Raw genomic sequence first — 20,317 nt, forward strand, 5'->3', positions numbered from 1 at the left:
TTGGTGCATGGGATAACACTCAACCAACTGAGCCACACCAGCAGGGCTCCATAGACATTTTATTAGGCCTTTTGCCATTACAGTCACAATGGATGTGTTGATCAAATTGACTCCCCCCCCCTCCCCCCAGGTATAATATCTACCAATCAATCTCACATTTTCTAACTAACACAATATGACCTCCTATGGTTTTAATTGCACAGATTCTCATGACATTTTCTCTGACCACAGATACTAATTGACTTCCTGCTGAAAAGTCCTCTGATCATTCCTAGTTTTGTGGTTTACTATTTCTAAACTCTGGGCAAGTACCTCTGCTGTTTCCTCTATTACTAGCAAAGTAATCAAGTCCAGCTCTTGTTAGTTATTAGTTGTAATAGCACTCTCCTTAATCCTTGATTAAACTATTCATCCCTCATCTGTCCATTGGCAGCAAATACACACATCTCCAATTTCTGCTACCACTTGTTACCTTGCTCCATGTACTTCCACTTAATCTTATACAATTGAATTGGACAGATCATCATGGCAAAACCACGCTGAGTATGTTCTACTATGAACATGTGTGCTTTTTATCAGCACAACTAGATTAGTACTGAAAGCAGCAGGAGGAGACCCTACCAACAGAACAGATGTTCTCAGGGCCGTTCCTCTGGTTCTAGATGTGAGGTGACTTTTTATACAGGCAGGAAACTTGACAGTATAAAAGTGAGTTTTATTTATATTTTTTTTAAAAAATTTTTTTATATGTATTTTATTGAGTTTTTACAGAGAGGAAGGGAAAGAGACAGAGAGTTAGAAACATCGATAGAGAGAAACATCGATCAGCTGCCTCCTGCACATCTCCCACTGGGGATGTGCCCGCAACCCAGGCACATGCCCTTGACCGGAATCGAACCTGGGACCCCTCAGTCCGCAGGCCGACACTCTATCCACTGAGCCAAACCAGTTTCGGGTAAAAGTGAGTTTTAAATAAATTACCTTTTTCCTAGAAACATTCTGTTTTGCTTCTCATATGATCATGACTAATTATTCTATCTCCAAGATCTATTTATCCTGTTTTGTTTTATGATCCTCCTTCACTTCTCCAGTACTTTCTGCTTGCTCTCAAGTAAGATAGACTACTGATTCCTTGGCCCTCGATTGCAGATCCCCTAGTTTCTAGGTCTTTGGCATATAGAATGACATGTCTCGCTCTTGATCATTCTTTTATGAAGTATCAACTTTATGTCCACGTCATAATTGTTCCTTCTACCTGTTGGCTTCAAATTACTGACATCTCTCTGGAGTATATTCAAAACCAGGGTTTTTGAGGTTGGCTTTTGTTTGTTTGCTTTAACTTTCCATTTAGAGATTAGAAGTGAAGATTAGTTTAGGAGAAGATACAACTGTAGATAAGTACTGAAGCCATGTTAAAGAAATAAATTTGCCCATTCTCTTTCTTCTTTGACTAAGACTATAGTGGGAATTTTGTTTTCCACAGAAGACTACATTTAAATGAATATTTATTTAATTTAATTATTTTTTATTTATTTATTTTTTATTTTTTATTTTTTGATTTTTTGCCGAGAGGAATAGAGAGTTAGAAACATCGATGAGAGAGAAACATCGATCAGCTGCCTCCTGCACACCCCCTTCTGGTGATGTGCCAGCAACCAAGGTACATGCCCTTGACTGTAATCGAACCTAGGACCCTTCAGTCCGCAGGCCGACGCTCTATCCACTGAGCCAAACTGGTTAGGGCTAATTTAGTTATTTTTAAAAGGTGGTTGATGCATCAAAAATAGTTACTTTCGCCCAGGTGGTGTGGCTCAGTGGTTGAGCATCAACCTCAGGGTTCGATTTCTTGTCAGGGCATATGCCCAGGTTTTGGGCTCGATCCCCAGTGTGGGACTTACAGGAGGCAGCCATTCAATGATTCTCTCTCATCATTGATGTTTCTCTCTCTCTCTCCCTTTCCCTTCCTCTCTGAAATCCATAAAAATATATACTTTTTAAAAAATGGTCACGTTTTTAAATTTTTTTTTTAATTAAATCTTTATTGTTCAGGTTATTACATTTGTTCCTCTTTTTTCCCCCCAGAACTCCCCTCCTCCCAGTTCCCGCCCCACCCTCCGCCCTCACTCCCCACCCACTGTCCTCATCCATAGGTGCACAATTTTTGTCCAGTCTCTTCCCGCATATCCCACACCCCTTTCCCCCCCAAGAATAGTCAGTCCATTCCCTTTCTATGTCCCTGATTCTATTATGATCACCAGATTATTTATTCACTTGATTCTTAGATTCACTTGTTGATAGATGCATGTTTGTTGTTCATAATTTGTATCTTTACCTTTTTCTTCTTCTTCCTCTTCTTAAAGGATACCTTTCAGCATTTCATATAATCCTAGTTTGGTGGTGATGAACTCCTTTAGCTTTTCCTTATCTGTGAAGCTCTTTATCTGACCTTCAGTTCTGAATGATAGCTTTGCTGGATAAAGTAATCTTGGTTGTAGGTTCTTGGTATTCATCACTTTGAATATTTCTTGCCACTCCCTTCTGGCCTGCAAAGTTTCTGTTGAGAAATCAGCTGACAGTCGAATGGGTATTCCCTTGTAGGTAACTGTGCCGGGGTCCAACCCCAGCGGGTCCAGGGGTCCCCAAAGGCATAGACGGAGTCAGCGAAGAAGGAAGGACATGGAGACAGTCTTCAGTTGATCAGCAGCCTAGCCAGGATCTCTAGCCAGGATCTCCAGCCAAGTTCCGGTCTGGATCTCCAGCGAAGGTCTGGTTCGGATCTCCAGCCAGGTTCTGTGTCCATGTTCTCTTGCTAGGTTCTCCAGGTTCTCCATCCAGGTTCTGTAGCCATGTTCCCTCGCTAGGTTCTCTAGCCAGGTTCAGTCACCAGGTTCTAGTCAGGTTCTCTTGCCAGTTTCTGTAGTCAGGTTCAGTCCAGGATCTTTTGCCATGTTCTCTCGTTAGGTTCTGTCTCTAGGTTCTGAGGCCAGTTTCTGTCCAGGATCTTTTGCCATGTTCTCTCCCGCGAAGTTCTTCTGTCTCTAGAGAACGTTCTGTGTAGGTTCTGTGCCTAGGTTCTGTCTCTCTTGGTTCCGTATTCTAAGTTCTGTCTCTTGCTGTCTTACTACATCTGTATTTATACCAGTTGATTCAATCCTACCAATCTCTATTACAAAGGTTAGGGCGTTTCTTATCTCCATTCCAGGGAGTAAAGATTATGTAGCTTAAGCATGATTGTTCGTAGTTAAAGTGATTAATTACCCGCCTGGCACTAGTTAAGAGGTTTTATTCCCTCCCTAACTTCAGGGGAAAATCCCTACCTGGGGAAACAACCTTTTTCAGAGAGGAGACCTTGGTTAAAACACATAGTGCCAAGAAGGTGAGCAAACATATTAAGAACAGTATGCCATATATGCCAGGTCCCTTGAAACAGCAAGCATGGATCGGCTCCCGGCAAATCGTATGGGTATTCCCTTGTAGGTAACTGAGTTTCTTTCTCTTGCTGCTTTTAAGATTCTCTCTTTGTCTTTTGCTCTTGGCATTTTAATTATGATGTGTCTTGGTGTGGTCCTCTTTGGATTCCTTTTGTTTGGGGTTCTCTGCGCTTCCTGGACCTGTAAGTCTATTTCTTTCACCAGGTGGGGGAAGTTTTCTGTCATTATTTCTTCAAATAGGTTTTCAATATCTTGCTCTCTCTCTCTTCTTCTGGCACCCCTATAATTCAGATGTTGGTCCGCTTGAAGCTGTCCCAGAGGCTCCTTACACTATCTTCGTATTTTCGGATTCTTTTTTCATTTTGCTTTTCTGGTTGGGTGTTTTTTGCTTCTTCGCATTTCAAATCTTTGCCTTGATTCTTGCGCTCCTCTGGTCTGCTTTTGGGAGTCTGTATAGTATTCGTTATTTCAGTCCGTGTATGCTTAATTTCTAGTTGGTTCTTTATCATAACATCGAGGGTCTCATTAGATTTCTTGAGGATCTCACTACATTTATTGGCAGCTTCTAGACAGTTCTTAAGAGACCTTAAAAGTGTGGTACTGAACTCAGTATCCTCCATTGACAGTTTTGTCCTGTTTCTTTGTCTCCGCATTTTTTATGCTTTCTTGGTGCACCCCTAGTGGTCTTTGTGCGCAGTCTTGTTGTAGTTAAGCCTTGATTGTTGTCGGCGATACCGGGGGTGATTTGACCTCCAGGCTAACTGGCTATGAGAGTCCGCTGTGTCTGCAGTGGGAGAGCTTCTGTGCTGGATCTCTAGGGCGGTGCTAATCTAGCGTTTGCCTGAGGCTATCCGGCAAATGGCTCTGCACAGGGCTTGGGCGGGGCAGGTCCCCAGGGATCTCTAAATTTTTTTTTTTTTTTTATGGGGACAGTGGATACAGAAATGTGGAAAAAGAATAAGGAAAGTAGCCCTAACCGGTTTGGCTCAGTGGATAGAGCATTAGCCTGCGGACTGAAAGGTCCCAGGTTCGAGTCCAGTCAAGGGCATGTACCTTGGTTGTGGGCACATCACCAGTGGGAGGTGTGCAGGAGGCAGCTGATGGAAGTTTCTCTCTCATCAATGTTTCTAACTCTCTGTCCCTCTCCCTTCCTCTCTGTAAAAAATCAATAAAATGTATTTTTAAGAAGTAAGGAAAGTAATAAATTCCACAGTACAGGCCAAGAGATTTATCTTTTTCTTTCAAATAGGAGACAGGAGAAGGAGATAGATATAGAAACTGAGATAAATTTAGGTGATATTTATGAATGTAATACTTTATATTTATTAAGCACCATGTGTCTTACATTGTGCTAACTACTTTATATTCATTATCTTATTTAATTTGCACAACTCCCCTATGAGATGTGAATATTATTACTCCCTTATTACTTTACAGCTGAAAGAAAAGGCTTACAGGCCCTAAGTTACTTGCCCAAGACCACTCAGCTTGTAAGCAGCCCCAACCTGACTTCAAGCCCACATTTTCAACAGCTTTGCCTCTCTGGGTAGATGTATTTGTGGATGAGATTTATGTTTGTTAAGTAGGAGTAATATTCATCTTTCAGTTTATAATCTCTTAAAAATTTTCTGATCTTAATGTCTCTATTACTTCATGAGAAAAGAAAACTGAAGTTCAAAGGTATTAAGTAATTTCAGTCCAAACTAGTTAACCAAAAATATTCAGGCAGTGCTTTTCTCCATATTTTAATGGCTGGAATTACTTAATTTTTTATTACATTTGCCAAGTTTTATTTTATCAATTTATAAATTGTGATGATATTCTCACTATGTTATTCATACTCTGTATACAACTAATTTATGATGATATTACCAGTTTTCTTTTATTATCCAATTGCCTATTTTATAAAATGATAAAAATTATTTAATGCCATTTCTTTATCATTTTTATATAATTTATACATTTTATACATTAATAAATAATTTAAGAATTTAATACATGCTTTCTCTATTATTTTTTATGAAATTAGTATTTTAGAGACTGGTGAATGAGATCAGAAGGAAGATTAAAAGCTTAGAAAAGAAAGCTTTGACTAGATAATGCAGCAAAAGTGATTGTGGGTATAAAGGCAAAAAGTATTCTTGATGGTAATTTAACTGTAGACTCTCGGGAAAAAAATGGGCCTAAACTGTTCAGTACTATACTAATACATACTTTGCTATTCTACACTGCAATTTATATAAAGGAACTGTTGAGTAATAATCAGCATTGTTGACAGTGGACCAGTTACAGACCTTTTCGATAAATGTCAAGATCTAAAAGAGGAAGAAATTGAGGCTGATGGTCCTTGAGAAGACAGGTCAGTTATACCAGGAATGGGATACCCTTTTAGATAAAAGTGTATAAATATTCATATGCGCTGAATGATAACAGCTTTAAGGGAAACCCTCCTAGAAATTACCTACCCTAAAGTGTCATTTGGAAAAAAAAATATTGATAAGATTATGGTTCTTCCCCTAGCACACAGCCAATCATTATATGATCTACATAAACTAAATTATAAAGCCTAAATATTGTATAATATAATGGTATGTTGAAATGTATTGTGATAAGTGTAAACAGAAAGATCAGATCTATTCAGTAGAAAATTGGCTGGAAAGAACTTTATTTTTTCTCTTAAATTATCCTAGGACAAGGTACACCCTAACTGGGTATTAAAAATAGGTTAGATAATGATGACCATGGCTCTGGCTCTCAAGGAGCTTGAAATGTATTCAGAGGGATGAGTAAGTAAGCAGGCAACTACAATTCATTGTATAAAGTGGAAAGAGCAGGTTTCTATGGAATCATGTAAAAGGGGCACCTAATACCAGATTAAGGTAGGATCATTATTTTCTATGATATGAATCCTCAAGCACTTAGCGTAGTGCTGAGCATATGATGAGCATTTAAGTATTGGGTGAATTGAAACATATCTGATTTTTTTTTTAAGTATGAATCTGGAGTTAATTTTTGCTTAAAACAATGTCTTCAAACTTTATATCAAAATGTTTTTCTTTATAAATACTTTCCATGTTATTATAGTAATTTCAATCACTATAAATTAATCGCTATCTACAGCTAACTCTTGAATGTAACTGCTAGTAGACAACAGGAAAGAGCTTGTGCTTTAGGACGAGCTATATCCCACAGTGCTGGACATATAATAAATGTTTAAAAATAATTACTTAGTTTTTAAAGCATCAGAATTAATTCAGTAATTTCTCTACCCACACCACCAACCTCTTTAAAGGAATTTCTTATTCTTAACTTATTAAGATTAATTATGATGATAAGAGAGAATATGCAAAGTATGGTCAGCTGCCTAAACTGTTCCCCATTGATCAGCTGCCTCCTGCATACCCCCTCCTGGGGATGTGCCCTGACTGATAATTGAACCATGACTTCCTGGTTCATAGGTGATGCTCAACCACTGAGCCAAACCAGCCAGGCAGGGGCAACATTTTTAAGTTTTCTCTAATACCTTATATACTTCTAGAAAGAATTTCAGATGAATTCCAAAAACATTTAGAACAATAGTAGCATCACTGAAATAAGTTAATATTCCCAAGCAGAAGCACTTTTTAAAAAAAATTAATTTCTGAGAGGAAGGGAGAGGGGAGAGAGAGATAGAAACATCAATGATGAGAGAGAATCATTGATCAGCTGCCTCTTGCACGTCCCCTACTGGGGATTGAGCTCACATCCTGGGCATGTGCCACTGACTGGAATCAAACCTGGGACCTTTCAGTCCTCAGGCTGACACTCTATCCAATAAGCCAAACTAGCTAGGTCCCAAGCAGAAGCACTTAGATAACTTTTGTTTTTATATTTAAGCTCTGGTAATAAACACTGTATTAACCAGTAGGAACTTTCAACAGGTAAATGAAAGTGATATCTTTGGCAAATCTGAAGAAAAATGGCTTACAATCCTTACGTGTATACTAGAGACACTTACACATGATTGGAATCAGAACTAATACATATGAAAAATTAAAGATCAATGCTAAATTCTTTGGTAGTGACTATTAATATGAGTTCATTGATTGATTCAATAAAGTTGATTGATTCAATTTTATGAGTACACTACACTAAGGGCCAGAGATATAAAGATTAAAACATGTAGTCTGGGGAATAAAGCAGAAAAACACAATTATTGTATAGTGTGATTCAGGGCTACAATAGAAACAGGTACAAAGTACTGTTGGTACAGAGAAAGGAAAAATTGATATGGATTGGATTAGTCATATTAGCTTATGACTATAGGCAGAGTGATATCATTTTATTATGACTGTGTCTTATTTATTACCTGATGTATTTTTAGGAACTTGTATAGTATTTTTCTATTTTGTGAAATGAGATTGTAACCTCCCTCCCAAACGCTATTTATAAGTCATTTACTTGTTGAACATGCCAGGAGCTCCTCAAATTATAGTATAATTTTTCATTATACTATAGTGTACCAATTATAAACTATATTCAAAGCCAGCTAGATTTAATTCAGTGAGCAAATAAGATATCTACTTGGTCTACTATTTATTATGTTATACAGATCTAACTAGTAGGAGTAATTAATATGCTTTATGCATACAGATGATAAGATTTCTCTTAAATATTAATTAGTTTTGCCTGGCCGGTGTGGCTTGGTTGAGAATCCTCCCATAACCAAAAGGGCACCGGTTTGATTCCGGGTCAGGGCACACACCTGGCTTGTGAGCACAATCCCCAGTAGGGGGAATGCAGGAAGCAGCCCATTGATGTTTCTCTCCCGTATCGATGTTTCTCTCTCTTCCAATCTCTCTAAAATCAATAGAAACATATTAAAAATAAGTATGAACTAGTTTTTACCAATTTATGAGTCTTTTTTCTTTTGTTATTTCTTATTAAGGGTCTACTGTATTTGCTGGTAACAGACCAGGGGTTTCTTACTGAAGAAAAAATTGTTTGGGAAAGCCTTCATAATGTTGATGGTGATGGAAATTTCTGTGACTCAGATTTTCATCTGCGGCCTCCTTCAGATCCTGAAACTGTATACAGAGGACAACAAGATCAGATCGATCAGGTAAATTTGTTTATTTCTTCATATTATTTAAAATGTTCATTCCTTTCAAATATAAATTTAGTTATCCAAAACTTTGGAACAAAGATTTATTCATTAATATCCTTATGTAATTTTTCTGACACTTCCTAAATAGATAAGTCATCATTCTATATGCATATTAATTATACACTTTGGTTCAGAAGGCCAGATCATAGAGAGCTGTGATGGTTATGGTAAAGAGTTTGAATTTTATTTCATTGTGGTAGGGAAGATATGCCAGGTATATCACATGGAAGTGACATGAACTACTTCACCTTTTTAAAAGGTTGCGAGGTGGAGAATACAGAGGAAGGACACAGGTATAAGTAGAGACTAGTAGTCCAAGCAAGAGATGATAGAGATGAAGAGATGAGTACATGGTTGAGATATATTTTGGCTAATTAGAAAACGTATAAAAGAGGGAGTCTTGAAGATAGCATGTACTGGATAAAGTGTAGGTGAGTAGAAAGAGTAGATTAGTGAGTAGAATTCCCATTTAGAACTGAGACAGATAAGATTTTTTAAAAATTGATTTAAGAGAGAAGGGAAGAGAGAGGGATAGAGAGATAGAAACATCGATGAGAGAGAAACATTGATCAGCTGCCTCCTGCATACCCCCTCCTGGGGATGTGCCCTGACTGATAATTGATCCATGACTTCCTGGTTCATAGGTGACGCTCAACCACTGAGCCAAACCAGCCAGGCAGGGGCAACATTTTTAAGTTTTCTCTAATGCCTTATGTACTTCTTCTAGAAAGAATTTCAGATGAATTCCAAAACCATTTAGAACAATAGTAGCATCACTGAAATAAGTTAATATTCCCAAGCAGAAGCACTTTTTTTTTTTTAAATTGATTTCCGAGAGGAAGGGAGAGGGGAGAGAGAGATAGAAACATCAATGATGAGAGAGAATCATTGATCGGCTACCTCCTGCACGTCCCCTACTGGGGATTGAGCTCACATCCTGGGCATGTGCCATTGACTGGAATCGAACCTGGGACCCTTCAGTCCTCAGGCTGACGCTCTATCCAATAAGCCAAACCAGCTAGGTCCCAAGCAGAAGCACTTAGATAACTTTTGTTTTTATATTTAAGCTCTGGTACGTTTTTAAAAAGCCATTCTTAGTTTTGTAGTTATAACCTCTATATTTACACTCATTAGTTCTTGGGTAATGTCTCATAGCTAAAGATGGTTATAATTTCATTTCTTAGGACTATCTTATGGCATTATCTCTACAACAAGAACAGCAGAGCCAAGAGATCAATTGGGAACAAGCCCCGGAAGGAATCAGTGATTTGGAACTCGCAAAGAAACTCCAAGAAGAAGAGGATAGACGGGCTTCTCAATATTACCAGGAACAGGAACAAGCAGCAGTTGCTGCTGCTTCTACTTCTGCTTCTACCCAGGCTCAGGTAAAAACAGTGTTCTCATTCTTAAACACAATGATCACTTTAACAATAAAGAAATTTGTGCTGAGATAAACATTTTTAAATTATATATTGACTCTTTAATTATGTAAGCATTTTAGCGCCCATTAGGTTTTATAACATTATCCTATTTTTGTGGTTATCTTACTATTTTTCTCATTTACTGAAGTTATTTTTCATAAGGTTCTGATGACAAGAGTTTTCAAATTTATTTTTTAAAGTTATTAATAGCTGCACAGAATATAAACCAATTTAAACAGTCTTTTCTGTCAATCAGAGGGCAGTGTGAGCTATTACGGGAAGAATGTAGGCTCCAGAATCAGGTAGATGTGGATTTGCATTTCCTGTAACACCTTGGACAAAGTCATCTGCCTCTTAGCCTCATTTTCCCTGTCTGTAAAATAGGAGATAGTACTTAACTCTTGGGTTTGTGGTTGAGAACAACTAAACCCAGTGTCTGGCATGTACTAAGTATCTAACCAAGATTAGCACTTTCCCACTTTTTACTCTTCCCAGTTGAATGTTTTATGCACTGTAAATGTGGCTAAGTCGGTTTCTATATGTTAAATCTCATTGCATTAAATGGGGGGAAAATCCCCCTTTTTGTGTTTAACTGTACCGTGCCAGCACTGTAAGAAAGGGAGATGTCCTTTAAGAGCTGATGAAGATATAAATATAGAGGTCTCCATGAAAATAAGTGTAACATATCTATTTCTAGCTCAAATATTGACTACCCCAAGCTTAAAAGTTAAAACCTACATTTATGATTAGCTTTTCATTAAAAATTTTCTCGCCCTAGCCAGTTTAACTCAATGGATAGAGCGTCGGCCTGCAGAACAAAGGGTTCCAGGTGTGATTCTGGTCAAGGGCATGTACCTTGGTTGTAGGTTCCTCCCCAGCCCAGGCCCTGGGGCTCATACAGGAGGCAACCAATCGATGTTTCTCTCTGTCTTTCCCTCTCTCTTCCCCTAAAAAATCAATGGAAAAAATATCCTTGGGTGAGGATTTTAAAAAACTTTTCTTTTTCTCTTATTTCACTGAATACACTTACTTCACACACTCAGTTTTCAATATTTTTTTTCTTTTAAAATCTGTTTATTATGGTAGTTAATGGGGGCTTAGAGAACTATTATAGTTTACCAAATGGTATCACTTTCATTAACATTCTCTAAACTTTAACATAAATATTTCTTGAATTTGAGACTTTAGGCAACATAATCTTACTTGATGTTATTTATTGTTTGAAATTTCTATTTACTTAGAATAATTTATATATCTATCCAGAATTGTAGAGGCAACTACTCAGATACCATGTAACGTAACAAGGCTATATGCCAATAGCTTCTTTTTTCATTAATGAGTTCTTTCACTCTTGTGGTTTTTCTTTCTAGATAACTATGATTAAGCATAGTTAAGAAAAGTTGAGGTAATTTCTTCTTGTTTGTTTTTTCTAAAGCAAAGCCAGCCAGCACAAGCCTCTCCGTCAAGTGGAAGACAATCGGGAAATAGTGAACGTAAACGAAAGGAACCTCGAGAAAAAGATAAAGAAAAAGAAAAGGAAAAAAATAGCTGTGTTATTTTGTAACAAGTGTTGGATTCTATTGAAACCATCTATATGTCTTGAGAAACAAAACCACAGGAGGAAAGGAAGAAAAACCGATAAATACCGTCTGTGCCTGATTTCCCAATGGATTTTGTTCATGTTTTTCAGGGGAAAGGTTGTTACTTAACTTATAATCAGACTTTTCAAGTCACACAGTACACTATTTATGAGCTGGAGTTTCCTGTTACAAGTTGGAAATGCTGTGTGTTGTCATTCATGAAAAATACTGCACTTGTAGCCAAATAAGCAAATCACAGCAAATTTTGTGTCATAGTGACATTCATAACTCATATCAGTTAGTAAGCTATTTTATCTTCTGTTCTAACAATGAATGGAGGTAATTGATTTTGTCTGATTCCTTCCTGAAAACTAAATATTAGCACAATAGTTTCTGAAATTAATTTTTCAATATTAAATTATGATCTAATCCACAAGAAACCAGGGGTTTAATATAGGGATTTAAAAGGGAAAAAAAAGACAAAAAAAATGACAGGAATAAATAATCCTTAATTGTATATTGGACTAGTTCAGCCCTAAAACAGCTTTACATTTCTTTAGGAATGTACATTTTAGATATTATCATAAGAACTGATCATGGAGCTCGGATTTAATTAGATAGAAAAAATAAAGACTTGTATTTTTTTTTCCAGTAGCAAAAAATTACATAATACTAATACTCATATCCTATCAAAATCAGATATTATGACTTTGTAGTGTTGTGAAATTTTGAGGAATTTTGAAATCTTTAATATAGGTAACTTGGACCACAGCTGCTATTTACTGGCAGTGTAATAAGTGAGAGTAAGAGGTAAACCACAGTGGATGCTGGGCTTTGTAAATATGAGGATGTAGAAAAGCAAGTAGTTCAGTGTCTACCTTTTTCTAGAATTACCTTGAACCTTAAAATTTACATCATGTTTATTTGCTAGAAAATTAAGTATACTTCGTTAAAACCAACAAAAAAGCACATTTCTGAAGGGAAGTTAGATTATAATCTCTGAGTCTAGTAAAAAGCAGTAGTAGAAATCTGTTGGAGGAATTTATATAAAAACAATCAGATTTTTTTAACTTATGAGAACCAAATAAACCTATAACGTCTTGTAGTGTTTGTAGGATTCAGAAAGAATATTTATTGAACTTTATCATGAGGCAGCACATGTATTTCTGTATTTCTAGATATAGTTTGGGAAACTATCCTTAATAGTCACTTTTATATGCTTTGTATTTAAAAGTTTGTTTTAGTCATTTTTGAAATGACTATTGCTGCTGCAAGTAGTTACGTGATTTACATTCTAAGCCTCAGTAAGTTTGTTTAAGAGCATCAATCTAACCTGAGCATCCACTTGGAGAATGTTTTTTGTGGTCTGGGCGACAATAGACTACCAAAAAAAGAAAAAAGAAAAAGTGGTCTAGATTGCTTAAGCTATGTCCTTAACATTCTCCATAATCCAAGAGGATTAGTCTACATGTAAAAAGCAAAGTCTTATTTATGGAAGGAATTATTCTAAGGGAAAAATCCAGGGTCAAGCTATATCTTTTATGTCTTGTGTACTGCATGTCTGTTTATGTTATACCATTTATTATTCCTTCAAATTTCCTATGCTAGCATGATAATCATCAGAGAACCTGTTTGGGATATAAAACATTAATATAAAATATTTGGTAAGTCTCTTGATAATAACCCAGAATATGCGTACATTGGTAAAGTAACCAAATGTACTGCAGAATTCTGTTGGCTCAAACAAGTTGACCTTAGTCCAGGTTTACTCTTTTTTTAAAAATATTTTTTATTGATTTCAGAGAGGAAGGGAGGGGGATAGAAAGATCAGTGATGAGAGAGAATCATTGATCTGCTGCCTCCTGCACATCCCCTACTGAGGATTGAGCCCACAACCCGGGCATGTGCCCTTGACTCGGGACCGAACTTGGGGCCCTTCAGTGCACAGGCCAATGCTCCATTCACTGAGCCAAACCAGCTAGGGCCAGGTTTACGCTTGTCATTGTGGTTGAAGGAGGAAACTAAAACTTCAGGGTTTGTTTTTCCCCAGAGAGTAGTGATAGTGCAGTATATTTTAATAATAAATAAATAAATAAATCCTGAGAAATTTTACAAAGCATAGTTGAGGCATATGTTCCCATAATTATATTTACTATTTATTGCCCTTAAAAAATTTATGTGTAGAAGTTATTCTGTTGTTTGCTGCTGTCTACTTAATTTGTTCAAAAGATAATACTGCCATTCTCCATTCCCTCTGGAAGAAAAAAAAGACTCACTCAAAAGCAGCAGTGCTATCAGATAAGTAGATGTCAATGTATACTTATAAGAAGTAATTAAAAAATGTAATGTGTTTGTTAATTCAGCCTTTTTCTATGTAATATTTCCAAGTCAGATTTTCTTACATTCCTAGAATGTTTGATATACCAAGAATAATAATGATAAAATGTTTGCTTTGATTACTGTGGGGGTAAAATTAAATGTTCAATTCTATTAAAACAAACAAACTTCTCAGAGATATTGGTTTCCCATCCTTGAAGATTATAAAGAATTTAGAGTTATCGTGTCTTTATTTTCTTATATTTTGCTCAAGGCAACAAATTATACTCAGACATTTCATTGCTGGTTTGAGTATATAGGAATTTGATAGTGGTATATTAAAGTCTTTCCTTCGCAGTATTTTGTAGTACTTGAAAATTGTTACATGTATACTGCTAGCAGCAGTTAGAACACAAACATTTTTGCTTTTAATATTTATAGGCTAGATTAGGGGCACATTTCCATCAACCAGTCAACATTACAGCCAGCAAAAGAGGCACATGAAAGAATGATATATAATCACTGGGCTTTCTCGTACTTTTAAAACGTTCCTTATGGTTAGTGAACAGTCTTTATTAACTATGAATTTTCTTTGTGTATAATTCCATTGAATCAACAGTGCTATGATGCACAATAGGTTTTTGACATTTAACAATACTTATTGTGTATTCTAAAGCAAGGATCCATGACTTCTATTAGATTCTCAAAGGAATCTAGGCATTTTTCCTCAAATTTAAGAGTCAACATTTTAAGACACACACTAAGCAGTTTGCGGCAGCTAAAATTGGCAGTGACTGCTTCCTATAATATGCTGGCCCACTGTGCTTAGGTAAAGTGACTTCTGTGTTTCAAGGTGTCATGTTAGTAGTTAAATGAGGCATAGATTTAAGTTTAGGAATAGGCTTTGGAAGCATATATTTTGTTTTATTGTCTCACATTTCTAATATTTATCTACTTATCCCTTAAAATGTTTTGAATTTTTCCTCGTACTTTTTTACCTTAGTTTAATTAAGCAAGTTAATGTCAGAGATTAGTGACTGAACTTAACATTAACCATTTTGTACTTGCACAAAAACTTATTTTGTTTTTAATGAATCACCACCTCAGTTCACTAAGAGACAGAAGATCTTGAGAGGAAAGGATTAGAAGTGCAATATATATTTCAGGAACAAATTAGTGTCCCTATATTAATGTAGGCAGGTGAAGCAGAAAAATCAAGGCAAGAATTTCCAGAACTGCCCTCAAACAATCTAATTTATTTTAAAAAGAATTTTTTTAAAGCAAAAAGCAAACTTTCCTGGTCAATATACCAGTTATTTTAAACATGTTGGAAATCTATGGGCTTTACCTATCACACACTACTTGAGTGTACAACTTAAACTATAATTGTAAACTACTTAAGTTTGATAAAGTGAAGGCATTAAAGGTAGTATTTAAGTTATATTTTAAGGAACTGGAAATGTGGAATTCTGAATCATTTTATGTCTAAAAACCTGGCTTTTATCTTGCCCTGGTAAAACTTCCTGTGCCTCAGTTTACTCTAAACATGTAAATAATGCTTACTTTTTAGTGCTTTGCACTCCTGAATAAAGGGCATAGTATAAGCACAAAGTACTACTTAAATAATCAAATATCACACACCTTTTGTTCTTGGATGTGCAGTGACAATATTTTTCTCCCAGTGACTATTTTTTAAGTCAGTTTTTTAATGCTTTCAAAATTTGTAGAATTACCTTGTCTTTAAGTATGGTATTATCTCTTCTCGAAATGTATTTTACAGTTGCTTTTGTGTTCAGTGGGCTATAGAGTCCAAATCAAGAGTATTTGGGGAGAATAAAAAGCATTAAATTTTTATTTTTCCCAATATCTTTCATGTGTCTAAATATTTAGATTCTCTGCTTTTTCCTCCATGGAACAAAGTACAGTGGTAGTAGGTTACCAATACCATATATGTAAACTTTATTGCATGGATGGAATTCATTTAGATCTCTCAAATACTGTCATTTGGGGGGCTATTTAAATTATTTGTTTTTTAGTATAAAATGTTAATTGATAATGTGTGGTTAAATTCTATTTAGAAAGTGACTGAAGGTGGTAAAGGAACTCATCAGAATCAGAGTTCTTAGGTTCTCTGGTAATTGGTGTCATATTTTTTTTTAATGATGTCCAGCACTTCTGAAGCTATTGGGAAAACATGAAGAATTGAGGTTATTCTTCTTGGGTGACACTATAAAACAAAGTAAAATTTAAAATAGAAGGCTTCCTGGACAAAATAAATTGCTAAATAGAGATAATGGAATCTGACAAATTGCAGGACCCTGGTAAATTTAACTCTAAAGATCTATCTAGATATTAAATCGTGCATATATCTTACTTAATCCTCATGGGTTTGGTTTTGTTTTAATCCTTATGTTTCTGCTGTTAAGAAATTAGAGTTTAATAAATTGATATGCATATATTTTTATATGAAGGGTTCTAGTTTCTAATTTCACTTCTATCTCAAAAATATTAAACTCAAAAACAGGGTAAAAGTCTTCAACTACTGCCACAAGTTCAGTTTCATACTATTGTTCCAAGAAAGAAGGAAATTAGACTTATCTGCCTAAAACATGTTGTTGTTTTAGGACATGGTACTATCCCAAATAAGGTGTTCAAATACCATGGCAAAAATAAAACCTAAGCTTTAAACCACAGTAGATTAAAAAAAAAAAAAAGAATTGTATTGTTTTCCTAAAAGAAAGTATTTCGTCAGATGTTAATTCTAAGAATTTCTTCAAATCATATAGTAATTTGTCACCAATAGCTTTGAAAACTTTATATCCATCCTCCCTATATAGCCTGTTTTGAGAGGAAGGGATGCCTCTTGGATTAGGAAATGCACAAAGCAAAATTATGAAGGCGATCCTGGCTTCAGTAGATACAGTTTTAAATAGGAAGTCAGGAAACTAAATTGTCCACTTAAGTTCCCAAATCAGCAACCTGTCAAAATGAACATTATAACAAATGCCCAACCGAGCAGTTCTAACTAATGGGATGTATTTTAAGACTAAAATTGACCATCTTTGAAGAGATATCCTGTGTGTCTCCCAATTTTGTCAGTTTTTATTGTTCCTTTTTATATCTTTATTCTACGAAATAATCATTTTTTTCTAGGGTACATAGGATATCTAAGTTTTAAAGATTTTTAAAGATGAGGATTTGAAAAGCTTCCAATGTTTTTTTTGTTAAAAGCCTCTATCTTCTTCAACAAAATGATGACTATTTTCAGATCCGCACACCATAGGTAAGACAATAGAAGTTGGGTATATGATAGCTACACAACAGTCAGCAAAGGGGTAACCTTCACCTGGGAAACTTCAGAGGAACCTGCAAGTTATTTCCTAAAGTTAGTGCATGCAAGTCTTTCTCTGGGACTTGTGCAGAATAATGGAATTGTGGCACAGATTTGGGGGAATAGCAAGTGAAATGGTATAAAGATTGCAGAGAAAATGATCTTGAAATATAGCAAGAAGAAACCAGTCTTTTCCCCTCTACTTTACTGTGGGACTATTTGGGTCAAGAAGTTGCTATGACAAAGATCTCTGTGCCAGGCCAAGACTGGCCAATTGAAAAAGTTCTCAAAGAGTTTAAATAGATAGACTGTGTATGATGCCTATTTTTTCCTCCTTTCTTTTACTATCTTAATGCCCTTCTTACTTCTAAAATAATTCATCTGTTTTGCTTTATGACCAGCTTTAAACCCAGTTTAAGAATAAAAGCCACACTAGAGCTAATAGGAAAGAGCATTGAAATACATTCTAATTATGCTAAAACTATTTAAAAATTGTGTCTTAAGTTTTAAAAGTTTCACTTGGAGGATATTTCTAGAAAAGGCATATTGAACATAGATGGGAAAGTATAAAATATTTCTGATAGGGTATTCAGTATTATTCAACATTTAATTTCATGTTTGTTGCTGTTCCACAAAGATGGTGTCATTCTTGGATTAAAATGTTGGATTTCTCGTTAATATGCTTAAAAATGTAACCAGTGATAACACCGTGAGCATTTTTTATTATAGATTATATTTTATTTCAATAAACTTTGATATTTAGACCAAATAGTCTTTCTGTTATGTATATTTATCTCATTAAGTTATTTTTTTTAAAATCCTCACCCAATGATATGTTTTTTAAATTGACTTTTAGAGAGAGGAAGGGAGAGAGACAGAAATACTGATGTGAGAGAAACATGGATCAGTTGCCTCCCCTAAGCACCCCAACTGGGGATCAAACCTACAACCTACATATATACCCTGAGAATCGAACTCACAACCTTTTGTTGTACAGGTCAGTGCTCCAACCAACTGAGCCACTCGGCCAGGGCTCATTAAGCTACTTCTTATAAATGTAAGATGACTGGGGAAGTGGGGAATTGACTTATTGATTCAAATTTATGTTAGAACACTTGGACCAATTGTTGACAAAGACAGTTCCCCCACCCCAGGCAGTGAATAATGAAACAATTAACTGTAGACCATATAGTTAATTACCTGATCACAATGATAGATTTGTTTGTTATATCTGATACTTCCCTTGGAGGACTTAAGTTAGAAAGAGCTGAGAATGGATCAATTTCTCTTTATACCAAGCCAACCATAAAGTAAAGTTTTTGTACAACAATTTAATGTCCAAACCAGCTAATACCTGATATCTCTCTGTGAAAGCTTTTGTAGACTCCCCAGCCCTCTAAGCAGAATTATTCATTCCATATAGTGTTTTGCTGGACTCCCCCCATTTTAGCACTTAAGCTAGACTGTGAGCCTTTTAAGGACACAGATCATGTCTTATTCATCTTGGCACATTACATAATCATTGGTACTTTAAATAAACTCGAATATCTATTTATGGGAATGTTTAAAGAATATCTATATTATATAGTTACTAGAGGTCCGTGGGGTCCCTCCACCTGGCCGGTGATCAGGGCCAATCAGGGCCATCTCGCCCAGTCCCGATCTGGGCTGGTGGCTGGGGAGGGACTGCGGGAGGACTCCAGGGCATGTCCAGCCCCATCTCACCCAGTCCTCATCAGCCGGACCCCAGCAGCAAGCTAACCTACCAGTCGGAGCATCTACCCCCTGGTGGTCAGTGCACGACATAGCAACTGGTCGGTCGACTGCTGGGTCGGACACTTAGCATATTATGCTTTTACTAGAGGCCCAGTGCACAAAAAATCGTGCACTAGGGGGGTGTTCCTTCAGGCCGGCCTGCCCTCTCTCACATCCCGGGAGCCCTCAGGGGATGTCCTACTGATGGCTTAGGCCTGTGGGGAATGGGCCTAAGTTGCAGTCTAGCCTCCCTCTGTGGGAGGTGACTGCACCAATCAGGGGAAGGCGCTGACCCCATCACCCTGCCGCTGCTGCCGCTGCTAGCCACAGCGGCTGCCTGCCTTCAGCCCTCGCAGCCGCTGTGACTTTGTCCGGAAGGACGTCCAGCTGTCCAATCTAATTAGCATATTGTGCTTTTATTATTATAGAAATATATACATTGTAACTCATGGTGTGGAATGCTAGGCACACACTTTCCCTCCAGCCCCTGGTCTTGGAGACCTCATGTCCTTCCAAGGCTCTGCTCACCCTCTTCAGCTGCCACACAGAGTAAATTGCATCGTGTGTGTGGAAGCCCTTTGCAGGCTCCATGGGTGTGTCTTTACTTCACTGCAGTTCTGATTACCCCAACATAAGGAGAGACACCCTCATTATCAGGTAACATCATCGGGGTAAGACCCCTGCTCAGCCTACTGCAGCGGTTTTGAATAGGCCATTGGTCACCTTAGATGTTTTGGCTTAGTGCCGTGGTCGGAAAACTGCGGCTCGCAAGCCACATGCGGCTCTTTGGCCCCTTGAGTGTGGCTCTTCCTAAGCCTTAGGAGTACCCTAATTAAGTTAATAACAATGTACCTACCTATATAGTTTAAGTTTAAAAAGTTTTGCCCTGACTGGTTTGGCTCAGTGGAGAGAGCGTCAGCCTGCGGACTAAGGGGTCCCAGGTTCGATTCCGGTCAAGGGCATGTACCTTGGTTGTGGGCACATGCCCAGTGGGGAGTGCGCAGGAGGCAACTGATTTACGTTTCTAACTCTCTATCCCTCTTCCTTCCTCTCTGTAAAAAATCAATAAAAAAATATTTTTTTTAAAAAAAATAAGAAGTTTGGCTCTCAAAAGAAATTTCAGTCTTTGTACTGTTGATATTTAGCTCTGTTGACTAATGAGTTTGCCGACCACTGGCTTAGTGGATAAAGCCACAGCCTGTGGACTGAAGGGTCCCAGATTCGATTCTGGTCAAGGGCATGTACCTTGGTTACGGGCACATCCCCAGGGGGGAGTGTGCAGGAGGCAGCTGATCGATGTTTCTAACTCTCTATCCCTCTCCCTTCCTCTCTATGGA

The 20,317-nt window shown here is 37.0% G+C and overlaps 1 protein-coding gene across 1 annotated transcript in view; it reads left to right on the forward strand.

The window, feature by feature from the left end:
- Positions 1–17,199, forward strand: part of MINDY2 (MINDY lysine 48 deubiquitinase 2) — a 67,665-nt gene extending 50,466 nt beyond the window's left edge. Inside the window, exons 7-9 of the mRNA XM_036302990.1 lie at positions 8,359–8,532; positions 9,762–9,962; positions 11,434–17,199. Of these exons, the coding sequence (XP_036158883.1) occupies positions 8,359–8,532; positions 9,762–9,962; positions 11,434–11,562 (504 nt within the window). The 3' untranslated portion in view covers positions 11,563–17,199. The remainder of the gene's footprint in view (positions 1–8,358; positions 8,533–9,761; positions 9,963–11,433) is intronic.
- Positions 17,200–20,317: the final 3,118 nt, after the last annotated feature.

Source organism: Myotis myotis, unplaced genomic scaffold (genome assembly GCF_014108235.1).
Source record: "Myotis myotis isolate mMyoMyo1 unplaced genomic scaffold, mMyoMyo1.p scaffold_m19_p_1, whole genome shotgun sequence".
NCBI lineage: Eukaryota > Metazoa > Chordata > Mammalia > Chiroptera > Vespertilionidae > Myotis > Myotis myotis.